Genomic DNA, 27401 nt, shown 5'->3' with positions numbered 1-27401 from the left:
TTGCTAAAATGAGCTGATTCAGGCCTTCTGGAGATGGATTGACTGCCTGATGATAATCTGATGAATTTCTGCATATATGAATGTTGTAATTGAGAATGCACTTCGCTGCTCATAAATTACAACTGATGGAAGTGTGGCATGGGAGATGGCTCCGTGCATAATGAGGCTCAGTGGCATAGGTATCATTTAATTAAAAAGTGTTATGACAAAGCATGCATGTATCTAAAGAGTCAAACTTAAGTCTGGAAAAGAAGTCGAAGATGGATGGTGAGTAAACTCAGCAGATGTTTATGAGGAAAATGTACAAAAACCTCCAGAGGAGGGAGAAAAAACATGTGCCTTATAATGTTTGGTTTCAATTTTAATTGTGTGTACTATCTTTAAGTGTATTGTCACTTTAGTAAAGTGAAAACAGCTGAACCTCACATAAATAAAAATGTAATTCAAAATGCAGTGCTGTTGCTCTGCTCAATTTTCAGTATTGAATGTTGTTTACAGAGAAGTCTCTCCAGAACTGAGGAGACTGATGTGTTCTTAATACAATTCAAGGTAAAATAAAGTGCTCAGGACAGTGCAGTATATTACGACAGTATGATCAATAAATGCTTAAAAAAGCTTTTTATCTCTTCCTTTTGACACATTGAAACAGAATAAAAAATTAAAAAAATGTCACCTTTTCTTACAGAATAGCGTCTACATTCCACAATGATGTTGACACATTTGCAATAGTGTTCAATTCAACAAACAACAAAATTGCTTGGGTGATAAAGTTTAAACCGGCACTTGTAAACGTCACGCATTAACCGCCAAAAAATGGCGGCATGAAGTCAACAGCCAGAAATCCTATACATTTTTACCAACTTGACTCAGTGGAGCTTTTACCAAATGTAATTAAAGGGTCCAGAGAGGCAAAAGATTTAGCAGTGGTGAGTGCAGTTTTCTCTTGACAGAGTGCTGTTTGTTGCTGTTTAGGAGACAGTTTACTGCTCTGCTGTTTGCTTCCTCTTTGTCTCTGTCTGTCTGGTTTCGGGGCATAGCGGAGATTGCTTTTTTTTGTGTTACTTGTTGCTGTTGTATTGCTTTGCTATCGTTTGTCCAACTTGAATGTTCAACTGAACACTGCTGAAAAAGTGAATATTTGTTCCGTCACGCTACACCGGCTGAGTTTAATTTCTGTCTTTTCTAGTATTATAGTGTAGTTTGCTCAGCCTCTTGCCAATTCTTTTCTTCCTTATACTGGGACATAAATAGAATAGTAAATATAGCAGGAGCCCCAGGGGTACCAGAGCCCCCCGGAGGTGTAAGCAAGGCGACTAAGTGCAACAGGAATGAAGGAGCTATGGGCGACTGGTTCGTCCTGAGGGGCTGACAGATGCTGATGCTGACAGATCGAGAGAGTGATTATTCAGAGCTTAGGAGATGAACTAGTGCTTGTGTTAGCTGGCTCCCCTGGCAGCCGAATCACTCTCAATCACACCTCCATAAATCACACACACATATCCTGGCATGGTTTGAAAACAGCACCAAAGGTGGTCATGCTGATGAAGGAGCGGTTAACATGAAAGAGAGCCATCAGTGACCACAAGAGCAATGCACTCTGTCGAGAAAACAGAAAAGACGTGTGCTGTGTTGACACTGAAGGTCTTTATGCTCAACTATGAATTGCTGCTCACATCTTATTTTTGTGGATGGCCTTTCATGTCTATTTTAGGGTGTAACAGATTGAAGCATTTTGTTTTTTCAGCTTTGACTGAATTGTAAAAGTATCTGTAAACACAGTACCAAGCAAGACTGTGAATGTGGGTCGTATACCATTTTTAAGATTAGATTTGGGTTTTATTTTTGTACAATTAAAATGCTCTTATACACGTAGATGTTTTCACAGCTTAGTGATGTGAGTGATTTTTCATAGCCTCTTCTGACAGAAACAACATGTCTCTCCTGTTCAAAGCGCTCAAAGTGTCGTTGAGGATGTAAACAAATAGCCTGGCAGTTCACGTCATTTTAAGCCAGAGCTCAAACTATTAATTCATACTGAAGCAAAAATCCTGTTAGTTCAGTTTAAGACAACATGCTGCATCCTATATATGCATTCAAAAATACAAAATAATGAAAGAAAATTGGCAAGGTAGTCAAAAGCACATATTGACATTCTGAACAAATTTGCTGTTTGGTGTGCACATTTCCTGCTGAAGGTCCACTGTTGTCAATACATAAAAAAAAATCAGATTGGCAGTATCAAAATATTTCAGTTGGAGCACACATGTGTTTCAGTTTTAAGCTGCTTTTGTTTGGCCTCATGTTTTATGCAGCTCATTTTCAAGGTAGCCCATACAAAATAGCCAACCTCCATTTACAAATTGCCTTTTGGTCTAATGCAACCAAATATTGTTTGCCTTCAGGGCAAACCCTCCCTCTGCAAAATAAGAAAAGAAAAGAAATCCATGGGAAACTGTGGGTCTTGCTCATTAGTTATCAGTCGGCTGCATTCAGTACAACTGTCCATATACAGGGCACCACAGAGGAAGTAAAAGTGTAACAAGTCAAACCAAAGGACCCTCACCAAACTGCAAATCTTTCCAGCATGTCAGTGTGTTGTTGTCCTACATGTTAATATGTAAAAGCCAAAATTACAGCTTCCTAAAAGGCAAATAATAAAATTGCTCAGTATCATGGCAACACTCACAAATGACAATGTCAATGATGATACAAGACACATTTTATCCACGTCATCTGGATTGGAACTGAAAAAGAAAAGACTTTTTGCTGTTTATGCCAAACATGTATGTATTGTGGGGGAAAAAGTCTGACCCTGGCCTTCAGCTGCATTGTGAATGAAGACAAAAGGACGATAATAATTGTGGTGACAGTATTTATTCATTTGCACCACATACAGAATCAGTCAATCAGACTACTATGGTCATGCATTTTATTTCACAACTCTTTATGTATATTTGCATGTCCTACTGTATCTGGTTCCAGAAAATAACCCAATGGAAAAATCATTTATATTCGTTTCCAGTGTAAAAAATCTATGTAAACTGTGATTGTGATTTCTTATCCTTTGAACTCTGACATTTAGTGTGACATTTCAGTTTATTGCATTGTACCTGCTTTAAAAGTCCTGATGCTGGTCTTGAATGTTTAAGACAAGAAGATTCCATGAACATAATGATGTGAGTTACACTGTAAGTCCCCATTAACATTGCAAAGCCAAGACGAATAAACTCAATGATGTGCTCTGATGAACTATGAAACAGTTCAGCAGTTTGAAATATTGCCCCCTTAAGCAGAAAGCAACAGTTTCAAAGCAGTGTTGTCGTGTCAACGATTGGCCAGGGAACAAAGTGTTAACAACAGATTTCTTTGTCACGAAAAGGCATAAAACTGTTTCAGCGGGTTGTCATTCGAAAGCAATTTAGGAAGCAGCAGGATCTCATTATTACATCAATTTAATTCCAATTAGAAGAAATGAATCAAATTATTCTTTTCATAGCATGTGGCAAAATAACCAGATGAGGAGTGAACGTGACCGATAGATAACCACGTCATATCAGCAAATTGATTTCATTTTCTCTTTCTGATTTACTTCTTTTGAAAATGAGGAAAAGAGGTCAAAAACTAAATTAACAGGAAACACCAGTTTTCCGACTGGGGTTTTTAAAATCAGAAATTAATTCAGCATTAAATTGTAATTAAATTACCCTTTTTAATAACCTATTTTAAATCTAGACATTCTGCAGATATTAGCACAGCGTGATCACTGCATTATCATGGCACATTGTGGTATAGATTTGTAAGAATACTGAAACCCAGTACCTAAGAGTCTAATGCAATTCTTCCACAAAATAAGTATTTATATTTAATAGGCACTCCATGCACTATCAGTGACTGAAATACACTTAATAAAAAAATAAAAAACAGCCAAAATAAATAACAATCTTTCTGTGAAGTTTTCATTTCCAAATTTACTCTTAAGCTACAGTATGTTCATAGTGTCAGTGTTGGGATTGACAGATGTATTTATGAGACTGAATATCAATTTGTGTTGTATATTTTACAACAGAGGCATGATAAGTGAACACTGTGTGTAGGAACAGAGTCTAATAGATGTTCACAGAGACATTAGTAAACACCTTCTTGTACTTTCTTCTTGTCCATTTTACGTTAATCCATCAACATGTGCACATATTGGCAATTTAGAGTTGGTGATTATGAACACAACCAGCCTGTAGATTTGAACCTAGGACCTTCTCTCTTTGCCCCATATGTATATAGTTTTTCAACATTAATTCTAAAAATGTTAAGATTTCTCAGTTTGATTAGTATCTCTCCTTACCTGAAATACCTACAGTTATACCTAAAATCTAGCTTTTTTTATCAAATAATTATCTGTAGACTTGGAGGTGGCTGTAAAAAGTTTATAGTTTCTTTCTTCACAGAAATACAGGCTGTGGTCAGCTTGAGTTTGAATAAGTAGTACACTCTAAGCTCCAATTTGAAGCTGACGCAAGTTTTCACAGCAGCAAAGAAACATCAGCAATATTCTTCCCTCTTTGACCGCAGACTACCTCTACTTTCCACTATTTGTCAGATGTGGAAAATTACTTATCGCTGCTGTGCTTTAGTCATACGCACTTTGATGTTACCAAGTAGTGACTGCCAAGTTTAGTTCTGTTTCACGCTGCAGAAATCAACCACATCACCCCTCAGATATGATGTTGAATACCTGAAAATGTAGTCGCCAACTCTCTTTCATAACTGAACGCTGTGTGAAATTTATTGGACTGAGCATTTTCAAGAGGAGTGAAAAGAGGATTTTGTGCTTTTGTGAGCATAACCTAACTTAGTTGCTTAGTTGTAGATGTATAATGTAAACTGCCAGTTTAAACTGTGATTTTGTTTGTAGGTCCTAAAGCTATCAATATTTAAAAAGAAAGGGAAAAAAAAGCTTTCTCTGTACTCTCTGTACATTGAAAATTACTCCATAAAGGGCAGCACTACGTTATTATAAATTTTGCAGAAAGTAATCCCCTTGCTACTGGAATTCCTTTTATGACAGGTCTTGATTGTATTCTTAAATTATTCCAGCCAGCACTGGTAATTGCACATTAACTCCAATCCACAGTGTGAGTGAGCAAAAGAGTCAGACCACAGCAAAATGTCATACATGTCTGATTAGTTTAGGTTAGTTTTAATGAATATAAGTCTTATTTCATTACTCTTAGTTCAAAGGATCTATAAAAACCTCCCATGTACAGTGCATAATTTCAGACAACATGCTTTCACTGTTGAAGAGCTGACTTTAAGCCAGATGTAAAGAGTCCATATGATTTTGATCGAATAGCAGCTGTAGTTGCACTGCTGACCATGGCTTACACAGCCTAGGATATTGATCAGTTTGGGATCAAGAAACCAATTGAATCTAGTCCTTTGTGACCGAGAAACTTACCCCACATTTTTTTTTATATTGATGTCTGCCAGTCGTTTGATTACTTTGTGTTCCTTTCTTCCTCTGTTCATGAATAAAGCAATCATGGAGGTTAAGTGAAAAACCGTGAATTGTGCTTGATTGCAAGCTGCCAGATAGCTGCAATTTAAATCTTTTTTTTTTTAAAGCTTCAGTTTTTAATGAAAACGCCCTCTCCATGTGTCTTTTCTTGTTTGCAGGCCAGTGGGGTCATTGTATCGGGGAGGAATGTGGTTCTGGCGGGGTTCAGACGAGGACAATATGGTGTGTCCACACGGAGGGCTGGACAACCCACCACTCTCACTGTCAGCACATCCACAAGCCTGAAAGCCGACGCCAATGCTTTAAAGTCTGCGATTGGCACCAGGACCTCTTTGAGTGGGAGCTGTCTGAGTGGGGGGGCTGTGTTCTTGTCCCTTTCTTTTCCAATGAGCTCAAGCTGAGGACAGCTGAGTGCATTACAGCACAGCATGGCATCCAGAGGCGCAAAGTCCATTGTGTACGCACTTCAAACCGCACCACAGTCACCTCGAGGATATGTGAGTTCTTTTCCCAGAAACCACCTGTGGAGCAGGCATGCCTCATCCCCTGTCCCCAGGACTGTGTGGTTTCAGACTTCACCTCCTGGTCAAGTTGCAGCAAGACCTGCGGCGTTGGCCTGCAGCATCGGACTCGACATGTCCTGGCCACGCCAATGTTCGGAGGGGCAAACTGCCCCAATCTGACTGAGACCAAGACTTGCTCTGGCCCTGTTGACTGCCCTGCTGGGGAGGGCGAGTACCAATACAGCCTTAAAGTGGGGGCCTGGAGTGAGTGCAGACTACCACATCACAAGGATGCCATGTTAAGTGGTAGGACCACTGTGGACTTCAGTACCAGCTCCAAAGAGAACAATACAGTCACGTTGCACACACAGGCATCTCACCACCACTCCCATCCCCACCACCAGCACCAGCACCGCCATCTTCATGCCCACAACAAGTACCCCGTGTCATGGGAACTAGAGGTGGGCTACCAGACACGACAAGTCCGCTGCACACGGAGTGATGGCAAGAATGCTATGCTGAGGTAAGCCAATTACAAGTGCTGTAAGGCTCTGCACCTTTCATACAGTCAGAGTGAAAATAGAAACCTGAGATGAATAGATGGGAAATAAACACACAGTGAAAAATGAGGTATTTCTTTAGTTCCACGACAAGCCCGAGATGACAATGAAAGCAAGGTGGCTGTGGGGAAAGAACTGGTTTGTAGTTGGTACAGATAAATCTCTTTTCCCATTTATGTGGCATCTGGGGTGAGATGTTAAAAGTGCTCTGTAGCTGAATGTAGCTGTCTGTCATGTGAAATGGTTCTAATGGAGTTGATCGCTTTTACGGTTCTTCCACACTCGTGTTGTTTTGTAACATGAGAGGGACCTGATCAATGGTCATCCCTTTCATGATCCCAGTGGGTCTTTTCTACATGCGGAGGTGAATTCAGTGAAATAAAATGTTTTGTATTGATGGTGTTTTTTTATTCAATTATAAATAGATTAGGTCAGAGATGGTGTTTTACCAGCATATTAGCATGGCAGTGAGGCACTATTGTGTTAAATGTCAAGTGCTGCTCCCCTCCTGTCCCTGCTGTTTGAGCTAACCCTGGTATTTGGATTTGATAAGAATGGATTTTTTCTGCACATGCTCACACACAAAGCAAGCACACACACACACACACACACACATGCATACCTACATATACTGTAATAAACAACACTCTATTTTCTACTCTTCAAGGAGAGAGAAAATCATTACATGTATACAGTATTGACTAAATGCCACTATTCCGTCTACCTGGTGTAAAGTGACACTATTAGCTGACTCTTTAGATCAATCAGTGACCACCATTTATCAAAACCATGGTATCAGAAACCATAACTAAATAGTATCCTGTTTAATTCTTTGACATTGCTTAAGTATCAAGACAGTTTCAGTGTGATGAGTTTTGTTTGTCCCGTGCCATTTGGCTGCAGGGGCTTAAAATTAGGCATCTTGTTCTGTGTTTGCATATTATTATTCCCAGCAGGGCAAGTTCATTGGCTTTATGGCTTGACTGTGAAGGGACCATTTACTGTACAGTGACTGATTAGCATGGTATTTACTGAGAACTGGGATTGGAGCCTTTGAATATAGATTTCCCACCTGAGTTCTGCTTCATTCTGTTTTTCTAATTACAGCCTAATTACAAAGTAAAATTCTAAAATGAGCATTGTATTCACGTCTTAATAACCTAACCAATTAAAATGTCCAAATTAAACAATGGAAGCTGTAATTACATGACTAATCCACTTGTTTTATATTTTTAAGTGAGCATATCTCAGCTCTTTGTACCATTTCTATAAAAGGCTGACTTTATGTCTGAGACCTGTGTTATTATGATGTATAATAGCTCTGAATATTTTACGTGCCATCATGTACTGTGGGAGTGGCAGCTCCAAAGGTCATTTATTTAACAGTAAATGAAGATATCCACCTGTAGGTTCTCTAAGCAGATAGTTTTTTTTTTACGACGGTGTCCTTCTTACTTCATAAAATCTGTCCACAGATCTATTTAAATCCAAACCACACATCTCATCTGTCATACTTGTAATCTATTCACTCCCACTCTCTGCAACCATATTCTCAAAAGGTACATACAGGACATACAGTTTCTTTGATGTGTCAGTAATGTAGAATTTTCGTTTTTTCTGTATTTATTTTTTCCACAGTCACTTTAACTTCTCTGTCTTCTCAATCTGCAGTCTCTGTACCAAGGACAGCTCCCCCCTAACCTTCCAGGCATGTGTGATGCCGAAAGACTGCCAGACATCTGATTGGTCATCGTGGAGTCCCTGCTCTAAGACCTGCCGGTCCACCGACCTGTCTCCTGGTTACCGCCTCCGGTCACGGATCATGACGCAGATCCCAGTCGGCGGCGGTAAAAGATGTCCTGCCCTTGAGGAAAAAGAAGCTTGCAACATCATAGGAGATTTACTTCCAAACTGCCCCAGGTACATCTTAATAGTGATGGTTGTCATCTCATTTTGGGCTCACAATCCTCAGAAACAAAAACTCTATTCATGCATAATCTCCTGATGCAGATGTTAATGCGTAAAATGTCAAACTCAAATAATACTAAATAATGATTTTTAATTTAGCTGCTCTGGGTTTTTTCACCTGAATGATTATGAGAGAAAGCCTTGAGGCTTCAAATATGAATGATTTCACTATTAAATTACTTGCATTTGTTTGTTTGTGTGTTTTGTCATTACCGTAATTATCTTCTGACACTTAAAATAACCACATGTAGCATTAAGGATTTCCTGACTCAATGGAAATGACATGCATGGCAACCATTGTTTGACAGAACTTCATTGTTTTAGGGCTGTTTGACTTAAGATAGGCTCTGGCAAATATTACATGCAGTAAACAAAGTAGTCAATAGAGAATTATTTCCCCTGCTGGTAGATTTTGTTTTATTTGCTAAATCTACATGGAATGCCTCAGAGCAGAGGATTTACATGATTAGGGAAAACTCATTACGGAAATTAAGCATTTGATAGATTACTACAGGCTGTTGTTCTGGTAAACTCCTCGAATATTATTGCTTTCTGCACCACTGCATTTTTCATAGTTGAAACCAAACATTTGTTTAGAAGTTTTGAAATCAAAATAATCATGCATCCCCTCCCCTGACATACTGTGAGAAAGGCTCTTGCCAGAGACTGCTCTCGCTAATTTGTCTTCTGCTTTGTGTGACTGCTGTGTGTATACTGATACTTTATCCTGTTTAAGTACATTGATTTATCCATTTGTTTTGGATGATCTGAAGTTTTCCTCCTGAAAAGTAGACAAATGTGATACTCTGGTATACTTCCTAAGACATATTAAACAGTCACTCCAACAGTGACTCAATTTAACTTTTTGCTTGTTCACATTATTCATGTATTCATGTAACTGTGTGTGTCTGTGTGTGTGTGTGTGTGTGTGTGTGTGTGTGTGTGTGTGTGTGTGTGCTCTGTCAGGTATGTGTGGAGGACCACTGACTGGGACGAATGTCGCATTGCCCCCTTACTGAACAAGCAGCACCGGCGCCTGGCTAACATCAGTATTCTGTGTGGAGGGGGGATCCAGACCAGGAAGATCTACTGTGTTCAAGTCCCTGATGACTCAGCACCACATCACAGGAAGGAGGGTAAGAAAAGCCAGCTTCATCACAGTTGACCCAGGGCTCGCTCGAAGCACATGGTGACTCAAGAGATTCATGGAGCACATTACTGTGTCTTCAGAGTTGTGTGCTGTGAAAATGAACAAGACAAAAAATCTATAGCCATGCTAGCGGCCCCATGAGGCAGTAATGGTCACACCAAAAAATAATTGAGCAAGACATTGAACTCCAAATTACTCCTGACGAGCAAGGCAGCTCAGAGTGTGCATGGGTGAATGAGAGGTGTTGTAAAGACACAGGCTGAAAAGTGCTACATAAAAAAAACTCCTATCCTTTTACCATGACAATGGACAGACAACAGGAAATGAACAGCATTCTCCCATGTTAAGTCCAATCTTTTTGTTGACCCAATCCTCCACCCCGACCTCCTCCCTATGCTGACTTTGTCACATTATGGTAACATCATCTCATTTCATCCTTTGCTCTTGTCGTAATTAGTGAGAGGACTGATGCTGTGATTCATCCTCTGTGTGCCATGAATATTCACAGCAAATTTCAGTGTGTTTAGTGTTTTAGGTATCAATTCATGAACTAAAATGGACATTAACTAGAAGGTACAAATTTTGATCTGCAATTTACCAGCACAATTTACTAGCACTTCAGGCATTTCTAAAACGCTGCCTGAAGAAAGAAAAAATCTGATCAGTTATGACTCACCTGATCTGTTAGGCAGCAGCTCACTATGCAGAAGACAGAAAAAAAATCACACAGCATACATAATGTTTTGGGAGTTCATTAGAAATATTACAGTTTGTGCAAATCCAAAGCAACCAAGTGTCTTATACAGAAAATCCTTCATAGACACATATTTTAAAATTCTTCCTCAAAATAAGTGTCCTTGAATGTCATCTCTACTAGTGGTAGCTGAAAATAAAGATAGAATAGAATAAACAAAAATTGAGCTTGTTGGAGAATTACTATAGTTAAATTACATGGGGAGGGAAATAACACCTGACCTTTAATATAATAACAGCAATTTCATTTTATCAGCACTCTAATTTCACCTTGGGATAAAAGAAAAACCTCTACTGGGCATCTTTGTGAGAGTACTCATCTTGGAGTGCACTGAAGAAATCTTAAAAGATATTTTTGGAAAAGCAATGGCCAATACTACTTCCAGGCAAGGCCATTATTACTGTCCACTTCTCGCCCCCACTACTATGTATGTGTTCGCAGTTCAGACTAAACATCTGCACATATGCCTGTGTCTGGTCTTCAGGAGAAAAGAAAACAACCGGACAGGTGGATATTGGTCATCGTCAGATCTTGGCACAAGATTTCTTATGATTCCTAGTTAACTGGAAATGTCACAGAAAACTCCACAAGATACAGTAGCTTGTACTTTGTAAATTTTACCATTATAGTCAGACATGCATAATCTGCACAAAGACAGGTATTAATACAGCCAAAGTATACATTTTAGTTTAGTTTAATGTTAGTTCTGGAAAACTAACCAGCTAAATCACTTTAATGTGGGGGTGGACACTAAACTTGAACATCTAGGGCTGCATTATATTATATAGGCATCTGTGTAACTGTTTCTGGCCTAGATTGTAGGAAAAAATGGGCATTTTCAGAAAACAAGTAAAATAGTCTTATGAGGTTAAGAAATATCTGGTGCAGACTCGCAGGGCAATATGTTTTTACATTAAATCAAATATGCCGTATCAGCTATAGTATCAAAGGGGTGAATTTGCTTTGAACATCCAGCGAAACCTCATCATCCCTCCCCCTGTGAATTATACTCATCTTATTATGCATTATGTTACCATGCAGGTTTAGCGCACTGCAACAAAATGTAGACAGATGGCATAGCACAATAAAGTTAGTCAGTGTAGAAAATTAAAGTTAGAAAAGGAAGAAAGTAAGTCAGACGGAGAGAGGATGTCATCTAATGTTGTGTTTTGTCATGGAGAGACAGTGCTGATATCCAGTCTAAGCTTGGCATGGAGCTGGCAGTGGTGCAGTCAGACTGCTGCTTTCTGGTTTTTTGAATCTCTTGAGAAGATCACAGGTGGGGTGAACCTCAAAGTGGACACATTTCAGCGACCTGAAAGTAGTGGAAACTCGCAGGATAGTAATTGATCACACCTGAGGTCTGTCTTAATATATATTATTATTGCAATTTACAGTTAGGACAGGGTATTGAGCCTCAATTCTTTTGATAAACAGTGAAATGTGTGTGTGTGCAGGACTGAGTATTGAAAATTGATGTACCAAAAATGATGATGTGGTATTGAATGTCTGGACAAAATTATTATCTTTAGTACTCTAGTTTCGTTCTGTTTTAGACATTTTATTCTCCAGCTGCTTGAGTTTAGATAATAGTTAGAGAAGTTTGGCTATATAATGTTTGCATGTATTAAAATAAGTCTGCTTCAGGCTTTGTACTTAAATCCATAATAGCATGGATGAAAACTAAGTTGCGAGATACGGTGCCAATAGTAGAAATGCGAGATTTATACATAGATTTCATTGTGTGTGTGTTAATTCTCATGTCTCAAAATAAGGGATTCATATACGATATTATCTCTCTTTGAATGCAAAATAATGAATTACTCATTTGTGGGATGAGATTATTTGATATTATGTATTTCTTGTAATGTTCCCGGGGACCTCCCCTGCAACAAATCTGCTTAGCTGGCAGTGATCCCTGAGTTATTAGAGAACAGTAAGTCTTTGTGTCTGTATGTATCTCTCAGCTACAAATTGAGAGGCCATTTTGCTGTGTTTTCATTATTTTCTGAACAAGTCCTCTAAATTAATTGACCAAATATGTCATTTGACCATGCACTCCAGAACGACACATAAGTGTGTTTGCTAATGTGGTTGCCAGATTGACAAATTATGTTGACAGATGATGTTGGCAGGACAGAACATCATTTGTCTGTGCGTTCCAAACTCGTTACAAATCACTGTTAAAAAATAATGATGTTTTATGATATCACAAGGCTGTGGGTAAGGTCTGGTTAGGTTTAGACACAAAAAACAGTTGGTTATGGTTAGGGGACAATCGTACTTACATTTTTTAAAAACTCTGTATCCTGACTTGCTGTTGGAAATATGACACTCGCAGTTGGAAACGAGCTTGGTTATAGCTCACCTGCTCTGAATGTGTAAATTTGTTGACATGTATAGACGTCATTTGAACTCCTACACTTCCATAACTACTACAGCCGTTAGATGGCAACTGTCACTAAAATGTAACTATATATCGTTTTTGGATGACTGACATTACAACCAATTGTGTTGTTTTTCTTGGGAGGACAGTCACTATTTGCAGTTAGCACTTTGCCAATTTGTAACTTTATGCAAAGTATAGTATATAAACGAAGGAATAAATGGTAGTCTAAAGTTTTTGGTGTGAAACCTTCAGCTTACTTTATTCACATTTTCCATTTCTGCAGAGTGTGACTGAGTTTCCAGAGTTTGAGTTTTTTAACTCACTCTCAAACTCTCTTTTGTCTATTCAGAAGTTGTGGCTCTGCTCTCATGCTACCTAGTCTTTCTTATTATTATTCCAAACAAACTGCTGTTTCTGCAGCTAGAAAAATAACACCAATCACTTGTTTTGTAGTGGAGTTTTTTTCCATGGAAAGAACAGATATCAGAAGTTTACAATAAAAACCTAAAAGCTTTTATGAGGTTGCTTTAGGATGAATCATAATTGTATGGTATAAGTCTTCAAAATGTCAAATATTTTCCATCATCATCTATGTTAACAAAAAAGACCCACCACATGTATTCAGGTTTTTTTCTAACATTAAGCAAAAGTAAATTCAAAGTGAATTACTTTTGGTAAAAACATGAATATAGAGATGAAAAAAATATATAATTTCAGTCATAACGATCATTCAAAATTTAATAAGTGTCAAGAACTTCACCATCAGAGGAAACCAGTGTTACTGTGTGTTTATGAACGCCAAATAGCTGTACTCAAAAGTGATATTCTTTTACAAAATGTCAGTTAAACACAAGCTTTAGAATTGTTAAATCAATCAAAAAACTAGGAAAACATGCACACCAAATACTTAATTTATCTATATAATTAAGCACAGTGGGTAGTTTTAACAGTAATAGCTTTCAACTATGATTTTGCCTTTGCAAATCACATACTTTCCTGCCTAATAAACATCACTACAAATTATAACATATTAATTCTGCCTCTATTTCATCTTTTTTCACGGTGCGTATGATGAATCCTCTGTGGCTTCATATCAGAGCTGAGGCAGTTGCTTTGGGAGGGCACTTTAACTCACCAGATGTGTTCAGAGAAATGCTAGCACATCAGAGGTGTATTTGGACAGTGAATATGTTAGAGTATAGAATATCAATGAAGGCAGCTCTTTGAACCAATGGATGTGTGGGACAAAGATCAATACGTCAACTGCAATGTTTACCTTGACATGACCTGCACAGCTTTAGCTAATGTAAACAGATGTGGCTGTATATCTTCAATATGGACGACTTCTCTTGCTCCAGTAATGTGGAAAACAATGTGCTTGTGTTGGATGTCTACTGCAGTAACGCAATTATCAAACACAGGAAATCACTATTTAGGGAACAAAGCAAAAATGTGTTTGCAGCACATTTTATCAATGTGTTTAAGCAAGCATCACGTTTTTACAAAGAAGATCAAACACCATGTAAATTACATTTGGTAAGAACACAAAATGCAGGAGGGACAGTTGAATTTCTCTGCGGCTTGTTTATATGGAAATTTGACACTCAATGATATGTGGAAGTGCATCAAAATGGGATGTTGGATTGAATAAAAATCCCTGTGTTGTGGACAGGCCAAAATACCTTCTCTTTCTGTGTGAGAGACAAATGTCAGGGTCTGTTACAGGTGGCTGAGCTTTCTGTGATCTACAAATGATGCCAGCCATGCTTAGCAGTGAATTGGTTATACCGTGTCTTGCCTTAATATCTCACTGTTCAGCTCCTGTTTACTCCCTTAGCTGGCTGCTGCCCTTCATTTAATATTCTCTTGAGCCAGACATGAGATGAGAACAGCAATTTTCCCTCTGTTCTTTCTATTCTCTCCTTTTTGTAAAATCCACAATAAGCTTTGCTAAATGCTGCTTCTCACACACAGTGTGCAGAACTTGAAGCTGTAACCTACACCAATGAATACACTACTGCCTTCCCAATCATAACTAAATTACATCCATACTTCAATCTGATGACACTAATGCTATTGATTCTAGTACTTGACACATGCAATCACACACACACGCCACTCTTGCCTGTGTGTGGCCATGCTTGACTTAAACCTGATTTATCCCTGCCTGTGTCCCTTTTGTTTGTTCAGTGTCCAGGCCTGTGAATGCCAGGTTGTGTGCTGGTGAAGAGCCTCCCCTGGCCGTTCAGCAGTGCTCCATCCCCTGCCAGCACCACTGCCTGGTCTCCCAGTGGTCACACTGGGGTCCCTGCCTGCCCGACAACTGCAAAGAACCACACGGGAAGAAAGGTATGGTGGAATAAATTGAATATGAGAGTAAGCATGCTTTGGCTTTGGAAATATTTAGAAAATATGTGAACAGTGATATGTCACTGGTGAGAGTGGTTTATAAACCAAACAGTAATTGTTCTAGATAATTATTGTCATAATGTAAGCAAAGCTTACATTATGACAATAAGTAGTCACCTCCCAGCAACAATGTCTGTCACTATCATGAAGATGAACTTGAAAAATGACTAAACTGTGAATAATGACTATGCAAGAGAAAAAATTGGAAGTGATGATGTTTGCTTTGGTCAATTAATTTGTTTTAAAAGTACAAGTATAAGATACTAAAAGTATAAGTACAAGTATAAGTACAGCAGTACTGTAAAGTTAGCAGTCTGATGAGGTTCAAATACATGTTCTATGCACTAAAAGCAGAAAAAAATAGTTATCACCAGCAAGCTAGTGTGCAAATTAAATAAGAAAATGATAGCTGCTATAACAACCTCATAAAAAATGGATCTGAGTCTTCTCGGAAATGCCAGAAAAATGTTTCCAAGAAAACAGACGGATGGACACAGACCATCCAAAAAGAAACTACAGATAGCTAGCTAACAAGCTTACATGACTTAAAATTGAAAATTATAATTGCACAGATGGGCCAGTGGTGAAATCATTAGCGCTCTTCTATTGCAGATAGCCATGTTGCACATTTATAATCAGCTGTTCAAAGCAATTGTTTCCTAGGAAACAATGACCATTTGGTCAACAAGGAGTTTTACATTAACCTGAAAGCTATTACACATGTACATGTTTTCAATTTAGCATTGCACCACGTTTTGAATGTCAAAACAATAGATTGAGTAGTGATGTGGCAACACTGAAACTGAAAGGGAGAGACGTATTGCTGATGGAGGCTCACACGGAGAATGACAGCGCAAGAGAGCAATGTTGTCAGAGCAGGAGAGAGAGAGGCAGTATATGTTAGAGTCATAAATTGTTTGTTGATAAGTGGCTGGCTGAGAGGAAGTGTGCTCTGGAAGAAGGCAAGACATGTATAAACCATAGCTGACTAAAGACAGAAAGAGAGCACACCTGTAGTTCAGCTCTCAGTCCCCAGAAAAGTGAAAAGAGTATCAGTAGATAAGATACTTCCTGTCTGTGTGTGTGTGTGTGTGTGTGTGTGTGTGTGTGTGTGTGTGTGTGTGTGTTTGCTCAAGTATTCAGCACGCTCGTGCTGTCTGAATGTTCTTGTCTTTTTGCACAGGTGAACGTGTGTCATGTCTGACTGCTTCAGAGAAGCTACACAGAGTGTGTGGAATGTAGCGTGTGTGTTTCTGTCAGTGTGCTGGAGCTGTTAGTGTGTTAGTGCTGTGCTAAAAAGGCAGCATGACCTCGTCCCTGCCGTGAGTAAATGTGCATGAAAGCCCCCCAGGGAGCGACTGAAGTGTGGATTGTTCAGGTCAGTGCCCGCACTCTCCAACACTGGATCTCTATGGGATGAGCCAGCTCCTCTCACAGACAGTGTCATTAATATATTTCAAGGAGTAGAAAACACAGCATCTGCTGTTTTGCACAGGATTCTCTTGTGGCATTCTGCCTTTTGATGGCATTCATGAAGACTCAGAGCTCATAGCAGACAGAGTATGAAACCAAGAGAAAATCCCTCGCAGTGAGATCTGTTGCCTGTGAAGCAATGAACAGCTATTGAGGAGTAGGGCATATGATCCAAGTCGTTCGCCTGTGGTCCTTGAGCTGGAGAGAATTTCTTGCTCCTACTGAATGTGCACTTAGCCTTTATGTTTCACAACAGAATAAACTGTGATCCGTCTCTAACCGAAAGGCCCGCGGGATCCCAGTGCTCAGGTAGACGAGCCAGTTAGCCAAGATGCTTATGCCGGACCAGCTTTGCCCTCCGGAAAATTACAAATTTAAATTGCCTCGCAGTATGTGCTTTTCACGTTTTTTTATGTTACCTCTGCTTATCACATTTTGCAGCCATGTGGGAAAATGAATTGAACACGGATGGTTACTGGATAGAATTTTAGTGATGCCTCTACTTCAAGACACAGAACTGGAGGGAGGGGTATTTCTGAACAACAGTGAGCTGAAAATCACTGGATGGCCCTTGTTTCCCTGAAATGAACCTGGTATGACCAAGAAACCTTTCAATTATTAATATCCATGGGGGCATGCCCACGCCAAATTGTTTTTCGTGGGTTGGATGTGAGCAGCGGTAAGTGCTCTGTGCAATGCAGCAATCGATCCACGGTCTCTTTGCTCCTCAAGAGCACACTTGGGCTAGACCGCTCAGATCAGGCTCCTGAACTGGTGCCTCACACCAGCAGATGGTTGGTGGATGTAATTTGTAGAGTCCTGGGGTTAGACGGTTCCACCAAAGGAGGGAGAGAATGTGGGACCTTTCTGCCAAGTGTCAGAGATGTGATAAAATGAGGAGAAAATATATATAATGCATAGACATACTATTTTTATTTTACCATACTTTTCAATCTACAAACACGTTCTTTGTCATCTGGGACTTGGAAGAGCTCAGTAGTCGATAAAGACACTAGATTAGAGCATGAGGCTAATGTCCACTTAGTCAAGATCCTTTTCATGAAGAAATACATGTTTTATGAAAAGTGCAACTTTGGGAGAATCAATGTTTTAGAGTGAGTAATATGAATCAATTGGGTAATTGGCCTAATGATAATGATTGTGTCAAAATGTGGATTGTGTTATTGGACAATTTGCTAATTGCATCTTTGAGCCATATTTAGAGCCATTTAAGGTTCATGTCATGTTACATCTCCTTTTGGATCTCACTGCCTATTTGTCATTTTTTCCTATTAAATACAGAAGGTCTAATCCAACAATGTGTCTGTGGATCAAATGTAAAAGCATCAGTAACACTTTAGGGTAACCACGTATATAGTAAAACCAAGCAGAAAGTACATTGTTCAAAGCTGACAAGTGGGGTGATGTGGTAATCCAGTGGTCCAAGATACCACTCCATTGTGCAGGTAAAATGGAAAAAAAACACTAAAATTTACAAGTAGTATTTTAGATGCAAAATATAGGAGGAGGGAATGGAAATTTATAGAAATAGCTGCTACACCTTATTTATCATTGCCAACTGTCTCAGAAGAAATTCTATGTGAAATATAATGTCAGCATGTGTGAAATCTGTGGCACTGTTTTATTCGACAGACACAGAGGCAGAGACACATCCAGGTCCAAACAGATAAGTGAATGTTGGCTCTTCTTAGAAATAATTCCGACACATGAAACGCTTTAGTGACAGCAGTGAGGAATACTGTAGCAAATTATATGATGCACTTTATAGTCACTTTATAGAAGCTCTGTTCAGCATGACAACAGCACAAGACAAAAGTCCTGCAATGCAACAGCTTGGTATTTCTCACACATTTTCACTTACTGTGTTCCCTGGCCTCCTGTTTGTATATGGATTTTTTTTCTTACTTTTAATGTCTCACAGCAGTCTGTCTAGTGGTCTCACTGGTAGTCCGATATGATTGAATTATCCACTTAAATTCTTATTAAGAAGTCCTGTTTTTTATATGTTTACAGTAATAATTTAGTCAAAGGAAGGAAGTATAAAGAACAAAAAATCTCCCACATTGATCTTTCATAGCTCCATGAGGTCTTGTTAATTCAATGGTGGATGTTTTTGTTGAACTGACAACAAAGCTGTTAATATTTCCTCACACATATTTGGAAGAAAGCACAATTGCAGTTATGTCTTCTCCTCAACCTTTATTTCAAGTTCAGCAGCAGAGACCACTTTCATGCACTCTATTGCCTCCGAGACATGCACCGACCCTCCAGCCCCCCCCCCACCCACCCAAAAAAAAAAAAACAGTACAGCATCAAATTTTCTAAATTAGTGGTACTTAAGACAATCAGGTGAACTGCAGTTGGGCTCATTATCCTGATAAATTGAAAGAAAATGGAAGCAATGTAGTTTTGCATGCCTGATGCTAATTTGCTATATGCACAATGTACAATGTACCCATGGTGTTCCCAGTTTGAGTATGGCTGGAGACCCTTGTCATATATGGTGAGAAAGTGAGGAAGCCACTAGGGGTGTGCCCGAATACAAATACGTTATTTGGCAAAGCACAAATAGTGGGCTTTTTATGAATATTTATTTCGTACAAATGTTTTAAAAATGATTTGTTTTCGGGAAGAAAAAAAAAACCATGTCAAATACCAGCGTGCATGTCGGTTACATCACTATCTCAGTCTCTCTCCTCTGCTCAGCTATTATGTCTATCAGCAGGTCTCAATGAGGGGAGTCACATCTACCTGCTACCTGACGCACATTTCCCAATATGGAAATCTGTCCCGTAGCTGGGGGTGTTCCCCAGAGATAAAGCTGAGCTACTGACACTAGCAAAGTGCTCCCAAGAGACTCTCCATAACCTGTTGTTCCCCTTCTCCTTTCCACAAAGTTAGGTTGTAAAAAATATGCTGTAAAAGTGCAAAGCAAAAATCGCCTTTGAAGTTATTCTCTACACATTACATGCTGTGCTGTCTCTGTGATATGGGTGTATAAATAAGGAGAGGTCTGCCTGCACACCAGCAATGCTCTTGGTTTAGCTCAGTAGTCAGCACAGTTGTCTATGATCTGGGAGACTTGAGTTTGAGACCTGGTGTGGGGACCTCCTTTGCAAGATAATTTATTCATGAACACTTATTTTAACACATTAATATTCTAAAAAGGGTAATAAAAACAAAAACTGGATTTTTATGCCTATTTCCACTTTTTATTCAAATACAAATACAAATGTAAATAATTTTGCTGCCCCGACAAATATAGATACAAATACAAATACTGGGCTCTCTGCACATCCCTGGAAGCCACACAGGTATACTACCTTCCAAGCATGTAGGAGAACCTATGTACTGTGGCTGCAAAACTTGCAAAAATTACGAAATGCCCTCTCTAGTGCAAGTGTTTTTTTTTACACGACCCCTAACCCTAATCACCTCACTGCTCATTCCTAAACCAAACCAAGTGGATGTGTCATGTAGTAAAGTGGGTGTGTCCTGTAGATATTGCGAGTACGTGGATAGACCTACTTGCCGTGGAAGAGGACTCGCTCCCCATGTAGATATAAAGGGCTCATTCTAAGTTAACAAAAACACGATTCTTATTTTCATGGGATTATGCACTAATGAAAACATACTTATGAATATTGTATTCCATTTCTGCCAATATTTCTGCCAATAGATCCCCCTAAATCTTACACACTTATCACAGTTCACGATCGAGTTTGAGCTGAAATTAGTCATTATGATGGACATTTCATTTCTGCTACACTCTAAGGAATGATTCATGGGGTTAGTGAGTAAAGCTTAAAATCAAGAGCTTTTTAAGTATAAAAATGTATTACATTTACATGCTTTAGTCAGTTGATAACTTATTTTAAGAAGTTGGGCAAAATGAAAATAAAGAAAACTGTCTGAACTTAGATATATATCGATTTTGAATGAACATTTTTGCCTTGAGTTTTAGGTTAGTGCAACTTGTATATCTAGTGAGCGTCCTTTAAAAGCAGAAAAAAGACTGAATTTGCCCGGACTTCTTGCCAGACCACGCCTACCACAAGAGAAAGGAGGGGGAGAAACCAGGAGTTTGCATGGAATGTCATTTAAGGCTAAGGTATTTGGTGAGTAACTATTTTTGCTTTGTTTTATTTGCAACAGTTACTAACTGTAATAGCACACAGTGCAAGAAATCGTTTTTACACAAGACTAAAATTGAAATTATAGCTTGTCCTAAGCTAATTCTGTGATTGTAAATTTGGTAGACTTTTAGCTAGCTGGGGTCTTTTTTTATGTGTTCTTTAACAGTTACAGGGGCAGTCGAATTATGTTAATTGGCACTGAACTTCTGTAGAGTTAGTTGTAACACTGCAAAGGTAAGAGAATGCTTTGTCCTAATTTAAAGTTGGCAGTATGTTGATGAGAGTTTGGTCAGCAACAGCTGCATGACTAGGCTGTTTGATATTCATGACTAACCCTGTAAAAAATGTAGGTTATTACAAATATTTCAGTTTTAAATTGGTGCATGTTGATGTTTAAGCCCTAGAGTTATTTTTGTGTGAGGTTAAAGTTGGTTGATTGAGCCTCAGCTAAAGAATATTCTATCTCAAAGTGCAATCTGCAAACTCTTGTACACTTTTACATATAAATGAACATCCGTTACATTCAAACCCATGCCAAACGGGTTCACACAATGTGGATTGAGCCTATCACTACCAGATAAATCTTTCTGGCCCAAAAACCATTTTTCCCACACACAATCATGGCGAAAGGAGCAGCTGTAAAATAGTGGATACATTTTTCTGAGTGAAGATACACAGGCTGTAAGCACTACAGTCTGAATCACCTAAAATTTAAGTTCAATTCATTTAAACAGAACTTTGCTTAGTTTTTAAAATGGATCTATAAAATTAGCACATTTGAAATGCCAAGAAAGACTGATCTCTTGAAGCATTACAGACTTAGACATGGCCATGGTGGAGAATTTCTCCCTTGTCTTTACTGGGACTGTTATTGCTCATTTAAAACACCCATCTGTCAAGAAGCCATTCGACCTGTGAAACAGTGACCCACACACAAGTCCTGTCTTGTAAATGTCGATGTTGCTCTTTAAACAGTATCTCCACAGAAAGAGAATACTTTGAGCACATTGACTGTCATTTAACAAAAACAGGAAACTGTGTTTTTGAAAATTGTCCTTTCAAAACAAACATTCATGGAACATTTGCCTCTCATAGGAGCCGGAAACACACTCCTTACTCACTGGATGACTTCAAGCCTGAGCTTTTGCAGAGGTATGTCAATCCTTTAAATGTAGGGGATGATCCTGTTGTTGAAGAAGAGGGTGCAGTGAGTGAAGATCCTCTGAAGAGAATTACCAAACTTAACTAAGAAGCCCACCTGCTAATGACATTGGAAAGCATATTTAATGTACTGCAAAGGTGTTTTGATGAGTTAGTGGAAGAAGTGTCATCAGCTTCAGGTCCTATTTTAAAAGAGATTTTACGGACATGCTTGAAGAAGCATAATTTTGAGGCTGATGATTTGATCATCTCAGAGATGGTGACAGACCTATGTGAGTGCAACAAAATTACATAAGCTCTAGAAAGTAATGGTCCTCCTTCCACCTCCTACAAAAGAAGAGAGTATTTCAAGGAGAATGTTTCCATGGTGGAACCCATAGAGTATTTGCTCTGCCAGCGAGCCCAATATGTACCTATCTTGAAGTCCTTACATGAGGTTTGGAATGAAAAAAGAGATCCAGGATTTGCTCACACACAGCTGTGAAGCAGACAGCACGGTGGCACAAATTTTAACAATACATTGCAGTCAGAAAATAATCCAGCCATTCCTCTCGTTCTGCATGTGGATGATTTTGAAGTGTGTAATCCACTTGGCATGTCAAGGAAAAAAGTACAAAATTACTGCTATGTATTGGGTTTTAACTAATATGCAACCACTGCTCAGATCCTTGCTACACATCAATCTACCTTGCCATTCTCTGAAAGGCTGATGATACAAAAAAGGTTTGGCTATAGTGCTGTGTTAGAACCATTGCTAAAGATCTTGCCAGCTTAGAAGAGGAAGGACTTTACATTCCTTCATTAGGCATACAAGTCAAAGGCACTGTGTATTGTGCTGTTGCAGATAACCTTGGTGCCCACTCTATCAGAGGATTTGTGGAGAGCTTCTCAAGTACACGTGTGCAGGTTTTGTCTGGGAAAAGATCCTAGTTCCAAGTAAGAGGGTGGGTTAGAACTGGAGCATTTTGTCTTAGGACAATACAAGAGCATAGGGTGCATGTTCAGACAGCATAGGGAGATAAAAGTGAGTGTCATTGTTTTGGAGTTAAGAGACATACATTTTGATGTTTTATCTGGCTACCTACTTGATTTGTTACACAAGGTTGAAGGTATTTGAAGGTATTGTACCTTTAGAGTTAGCACTGTGCCTAAATGACTTAATCAAAGGGAAATATTTCACGCTTGATGAATTAAATAAATTAATTAAAGAGTTCCCATACAGATGGGCAGATAAAACAGATGCACCACAGCCAGTTCCATTGACTTTTGCTGCAAGAAAAACTGTCGGTGAGAATGCCCATGAAAATGGGGCTTTGCTTTGCTGCCTTCCCCTGATAGTTGGAGAAAGAATACCAGAGAGTGAATCAACATGGCTGGTCCTTCTGAACCTTAAGGACATAGTTGAACTTGTTCTGTCTTCTGTTCATACAGACTTAAAGGGAAATTCTGGTATTTTTCAACCTGGACCCTCTTTTCCCATCATTCTAAGTGACTAATGGGGACAAATTTTTTTGGAATTGGTCCAGTATTGAGCGAGAGTGCCAAGGTGGCTAGTTCTTGTGTTTACCTTCATTGTCAGACACTTATAATAACAATCTGAGCCTGTCAGTGGCAAAATCAAGCACTTTTGGACATACTTTGACAGGCACAATTGCCCCCAAGGATTATATTGCAACCTGTTTTGCTGCTGCTGACTGAAGCGCTCCCTTTTTTCCCTTTAACTACTGTATTTGTATCCTTGAAAACAAGATTTCTGAACATTGGCACAGAGTCCTGGCGGCTTTCCCTCAGGAAAGACTTATTTAGAAGCATCATTTTCTAGAGCACTACCCACAGCTGATAAAGGCTTTTGGTCCACTCGTGTCTATGTGGACTACACACTTTGAAGCTAAATACAGCTTTTTGAACGATGTGGTCAGGCACACAGTTGCCAAGTCCACTTATTATAAGTGACTTTGGACTTGTTTTTCTGTAAAGTCGCTTACAAATATTGATAGTAGTGGGGTGTGTTTTTTTGGGCTTGTTTCTAAAGTATAGTTGCTTATTTGGGCTTGCTCCTTATATATCTAACGTTAAATAAAGTTTGACTGAGCTCCATCTAAGTTTTCAAATATCGCTGCCTCCTGTCAGAACCACACATATACTAGCCAACATTAAAATCCTTAGCTGTGCCCCAGGGGTTCACTGGTTAGTGTGTGTGCCACGTAACATTAGGCTGAGTCCTTGCTGCGATGACCCTGGTTTGATTTCTGAACCAGACACTTTGCAGCATGTCATCCCCTCTCTCTATATCCCATCCTTCCTGTCTCTCTCTATTATACCTGTCTTTTGTAATGATTGTTTAAAAGGCCAACAAGATATCTTTGTTTTGCCTTCACTGATATAATCATTTGGCCGGTTTGTTATATGCAACTTCTTAACTTTCATTTCATTCATTTATTTACTCATTCCTCATTTTTTGCTGGCCAGTTGGTTTTGTTCAACTTCTTTAGAGTTAAAAAGAAAAATGTAAAATTACAAGTTACAGTATTTTTGAAATGGTTACTTATGAAATGCAAAATAAATTCATACATATATACAGTATATTTTAATTGATTAAGTGACCTCTCTCTCTCACATTGTGGTAGGTAAGGTCGCCTGCTTTGGGAACCTAGTCGCTTCTTTTGGACCTGTTTCCACAGACCTGATTGCTTGTTTCTCTCGCGAGATCTGGCAACACTGGTCAGGCAAACCCACAGATTCCGAAACATTCTGTTGTCTCTCACAGTGAAGCATAAATTAATGGTTGCGTACCATCTACATGGCGGTAAAATTGTTCAGCCATCTCTACAGGTAACAAAACTGTCAACAGTGGATTTGACTGTGCTGAGGGAAGACATTAAGAAAGCACTGGGAACAAAATTCTCCGGTGAGACGTTTGTCCAGATGGCAAACACAGTATGTTACAGTGGCACCAGTTACTCCACTGGAATGATCTTGGCACATGGTTCAACGGGTGGTCGGCCAGATTTGTGGATTTAATTCAGATAGTTGTAAATGGGAATGGGTATTGGCTTCATTGTGAAATGTTTAAATGCATGATATACTGAACATCTTAGAGGCTATGAACTTGGAAACACCAGAAGTGTTAAAGTGATTGAGCCAAGTGAGTTGTCTGACATCTCCCAAATGGCAGCATACACTGTGGCAGGGATGCGTATGGTGACCCAGAAGTGCTACATTTATGTACCATAGATGGCAAAGTGGTCATTAAACCTTGTCATTTGTTTGACTTTACCCATAAGACCTAAAAAAGTGTTTAATCAAAAATGGCATCATCCTCTCCATATATGGGGTTATGGTTTCATGAAGAAAACAAAGAGGCATTTTACATTAACGTACTTGCTCAACACTTGAGCACAAATAATCATTTTCACTGGAAGGCTTGTTCAAACAGTGAGAAATTCGCTTCAATGTATGACTCCTCTGATGTGCTATAGCTTCATTTTTCTGGCTAATATGTCTGCCTTGTATTCCTTTTTTGTATTTCTTTTTTCTCCATTTTTTACACTTCAAAATGTGATATATTAAATTTATAATCAGACATCAGGCAACACTAGTGTCTTGCTTTGCCAGAAGCCTGGGATGCCTTTTAAACCCGGACCATGCTGATTCTCACTGCAAGAGGAGATGAGACTCTTGATGACTCTGCCAATATGCAGATATAAGGGCAGATAAATATGGGCTCCATGTAATTCTGAGATGGTGAAATTTTGTCATAGTTGTGGCTTTTTTGTGAAACTGCAACATTACTTAAGCCACAGGAATTTCCTAACCTTTGTAGTCCTCCTCCTCTTGTTATTTGCCATTGAAATAAATGTCTTAAACATTTAGTCAAACTATAAGCAGGTATACAAATGGGCTCTTAGTTTTGCAGTAGGACCTGTGGAAGTCTACTTTTGGACAAAATGCATTGACACAAACTTAAGACTTAGTGTCAGGTTTGTAAGGCTTGTTAAGAAATGTCACTGTGTAATGTGAAAGCTAATTTCTTGGAGATGTAATCCACAGCATACAGTAGAACCTTTCTGCATGCTAGTTAATTTCACAAAAGTTGATGAAAAGTCTAAGTCCAAAGCTAATGTCTCAGCTCATTATCAGTGTTAATATTCTCCTCTTACACTGAATGTTTAGGGGATGTGACTGGATGTATTCTATAACTCAAACTGAAGTGATGGTTTGTCTTGTAGATGTTCCAGTGTCTCATCAAGCCAAACTTCAGATCATTCTTCAGGACCATGACATTCGTAAACTGGACTTACCTCATGGAATCCCTGGGACCTGTGGGTGAACTTGAGTCTATTGTAAGAAAGACATTTATGCTTGATCGGAACTTTACTTTGCATTATAAGGATGCTGATTCTGGAGAGGAATATTTTTCTCTTATCCTAACAAGTGACATCAAGGACAAGGACACAATTAAGGTGGTTCACATTGTTACATTTCACATTGGTGGCGGTTTACATTTCACACTGGTGGTTCACACTTACTCTGTCCTTTACTTATGTGGACAGTTCTATTGAAAGTGCATCAGACCTCCATCCATAGCTCAGCAGCCTCAGTTCATACTTCAGTGACCTCCATCCATCCTTCTAACAGCAGGTGCTCTTCTGGCAGGATACACTGATTCTTTCATCATCTGAACATTCGCAGCAAGGATGGAATTCAACTCAACTTTACCGCCATCCTTCCAGACATCCTTAAGAAACTGGCTGAAAGCATCTTTCAGTATGCTGCCGACACAACAAGCATGCAGTTGCTGAGGTGCTGATCCAGAAGCATCCTTGACTTAAAGAACTGGGATCATATAATGGATGCTACAGATGGCAACAAAGACTGCAATATAAAATAGGCAACTATGGATCTAAATTGAGAGGGCTTGGAAACCCTGAGCTTGATGTGAACTCTCTCAAAAAAGAGGCGAGCCCATGAGAAAGCACCTGAAAAGAATATCAAAAAGCCAAGAAAGGCAGAGGTGAACTATTTACTCCCTCTCCCACAAGGAGAAACAGAAGGAAGTTTGGAACATGAAAGAGTGGAGCTCATTAATGAAGTAAAGAAGAGGAACAACTGTCAGATCATCAGTGAAAAAATGGCAAAGACATTCTCCATTTGCAGGCAGGAAGTTGTCAATCAAGCACCACCAGTCGATGACTTAAAAGACCGATGGCCTGCTTTTTTTGATGCAGCTCAGGTATATTTTTTCATAAAACAGTTTTCAGTATGTGCTATGCTAGTCAATTTTTTACGTTAAGAAATTGTGCCTTTTTTTTATTTGTGCCTTATTTTTATACAGCTAAACGACAAATTCAGAGGGATCACCACT

General features: G+C 39.0%; 1 protein-coding gene across 1 annotated transcript; it reads left to right on the top strand.

The window, feature by feature from the left end:
• The first annotated feature begins 260 nt into the window (after positions 1-260).
• Positions 261-26366, top strand: LOC137192939 (thrombospondin type-1 domain-containing protein 7B-like). Its single transcript, XM_067604021.1, has 6 exons — positions 261-267; positions 5671-6538; positions 8247-8495; positions 9510-9679; positions 15027-15185; positions 26266-26366. The coding sequence occupies exons 1-6, from the start codon at positions 261-263 to the stop codon at positions 26364-26366; spliced, it is 1554 nt and encodes a 517-aa protein (XP_067460122.1).
• The last annotated feature ends 1035 nt before the right edge of the window (positions 26367-27401 follow it).

Source organism: Thunnus thynnus, chromosome 11 (genome assembly GCF_963924715.1).
Source record: "Thunnus thynnus chromosome 11, fThuThy2.1, whole genome shotgun sequence".
NCBI classification, from domain to species: Eukaryota; Metazoa; Chordata; class Actinopteri; order Scombriformes; family Scombridae; genus Thunnus; species Thunnus thynnus.
Note: the sequence above shows the minus strand (reverse complement) of the source record. Positions and strands in the feature narration are given on the sequence as shown.

Bases quoted from the DNA above. Each gene is read 5' to 3' on its own strand.
- LOC137192939 (XM_067604021.1), top strand. The intron at 6,539-8,246 runs GTAAGCCAATTA...CTCAATCTGCAG, and splicing joins GGCAAGAATGCTATGCTGAG to TCTCTGTACCAAGGACAGCT. The intron at 8,496-9,509 runs GTACATCTTAAT...GTGCTCTGTCAG, and splicing joins TTACTTCCAAACTGCCCCAG to GTATGTGTGGAGGACCACTG.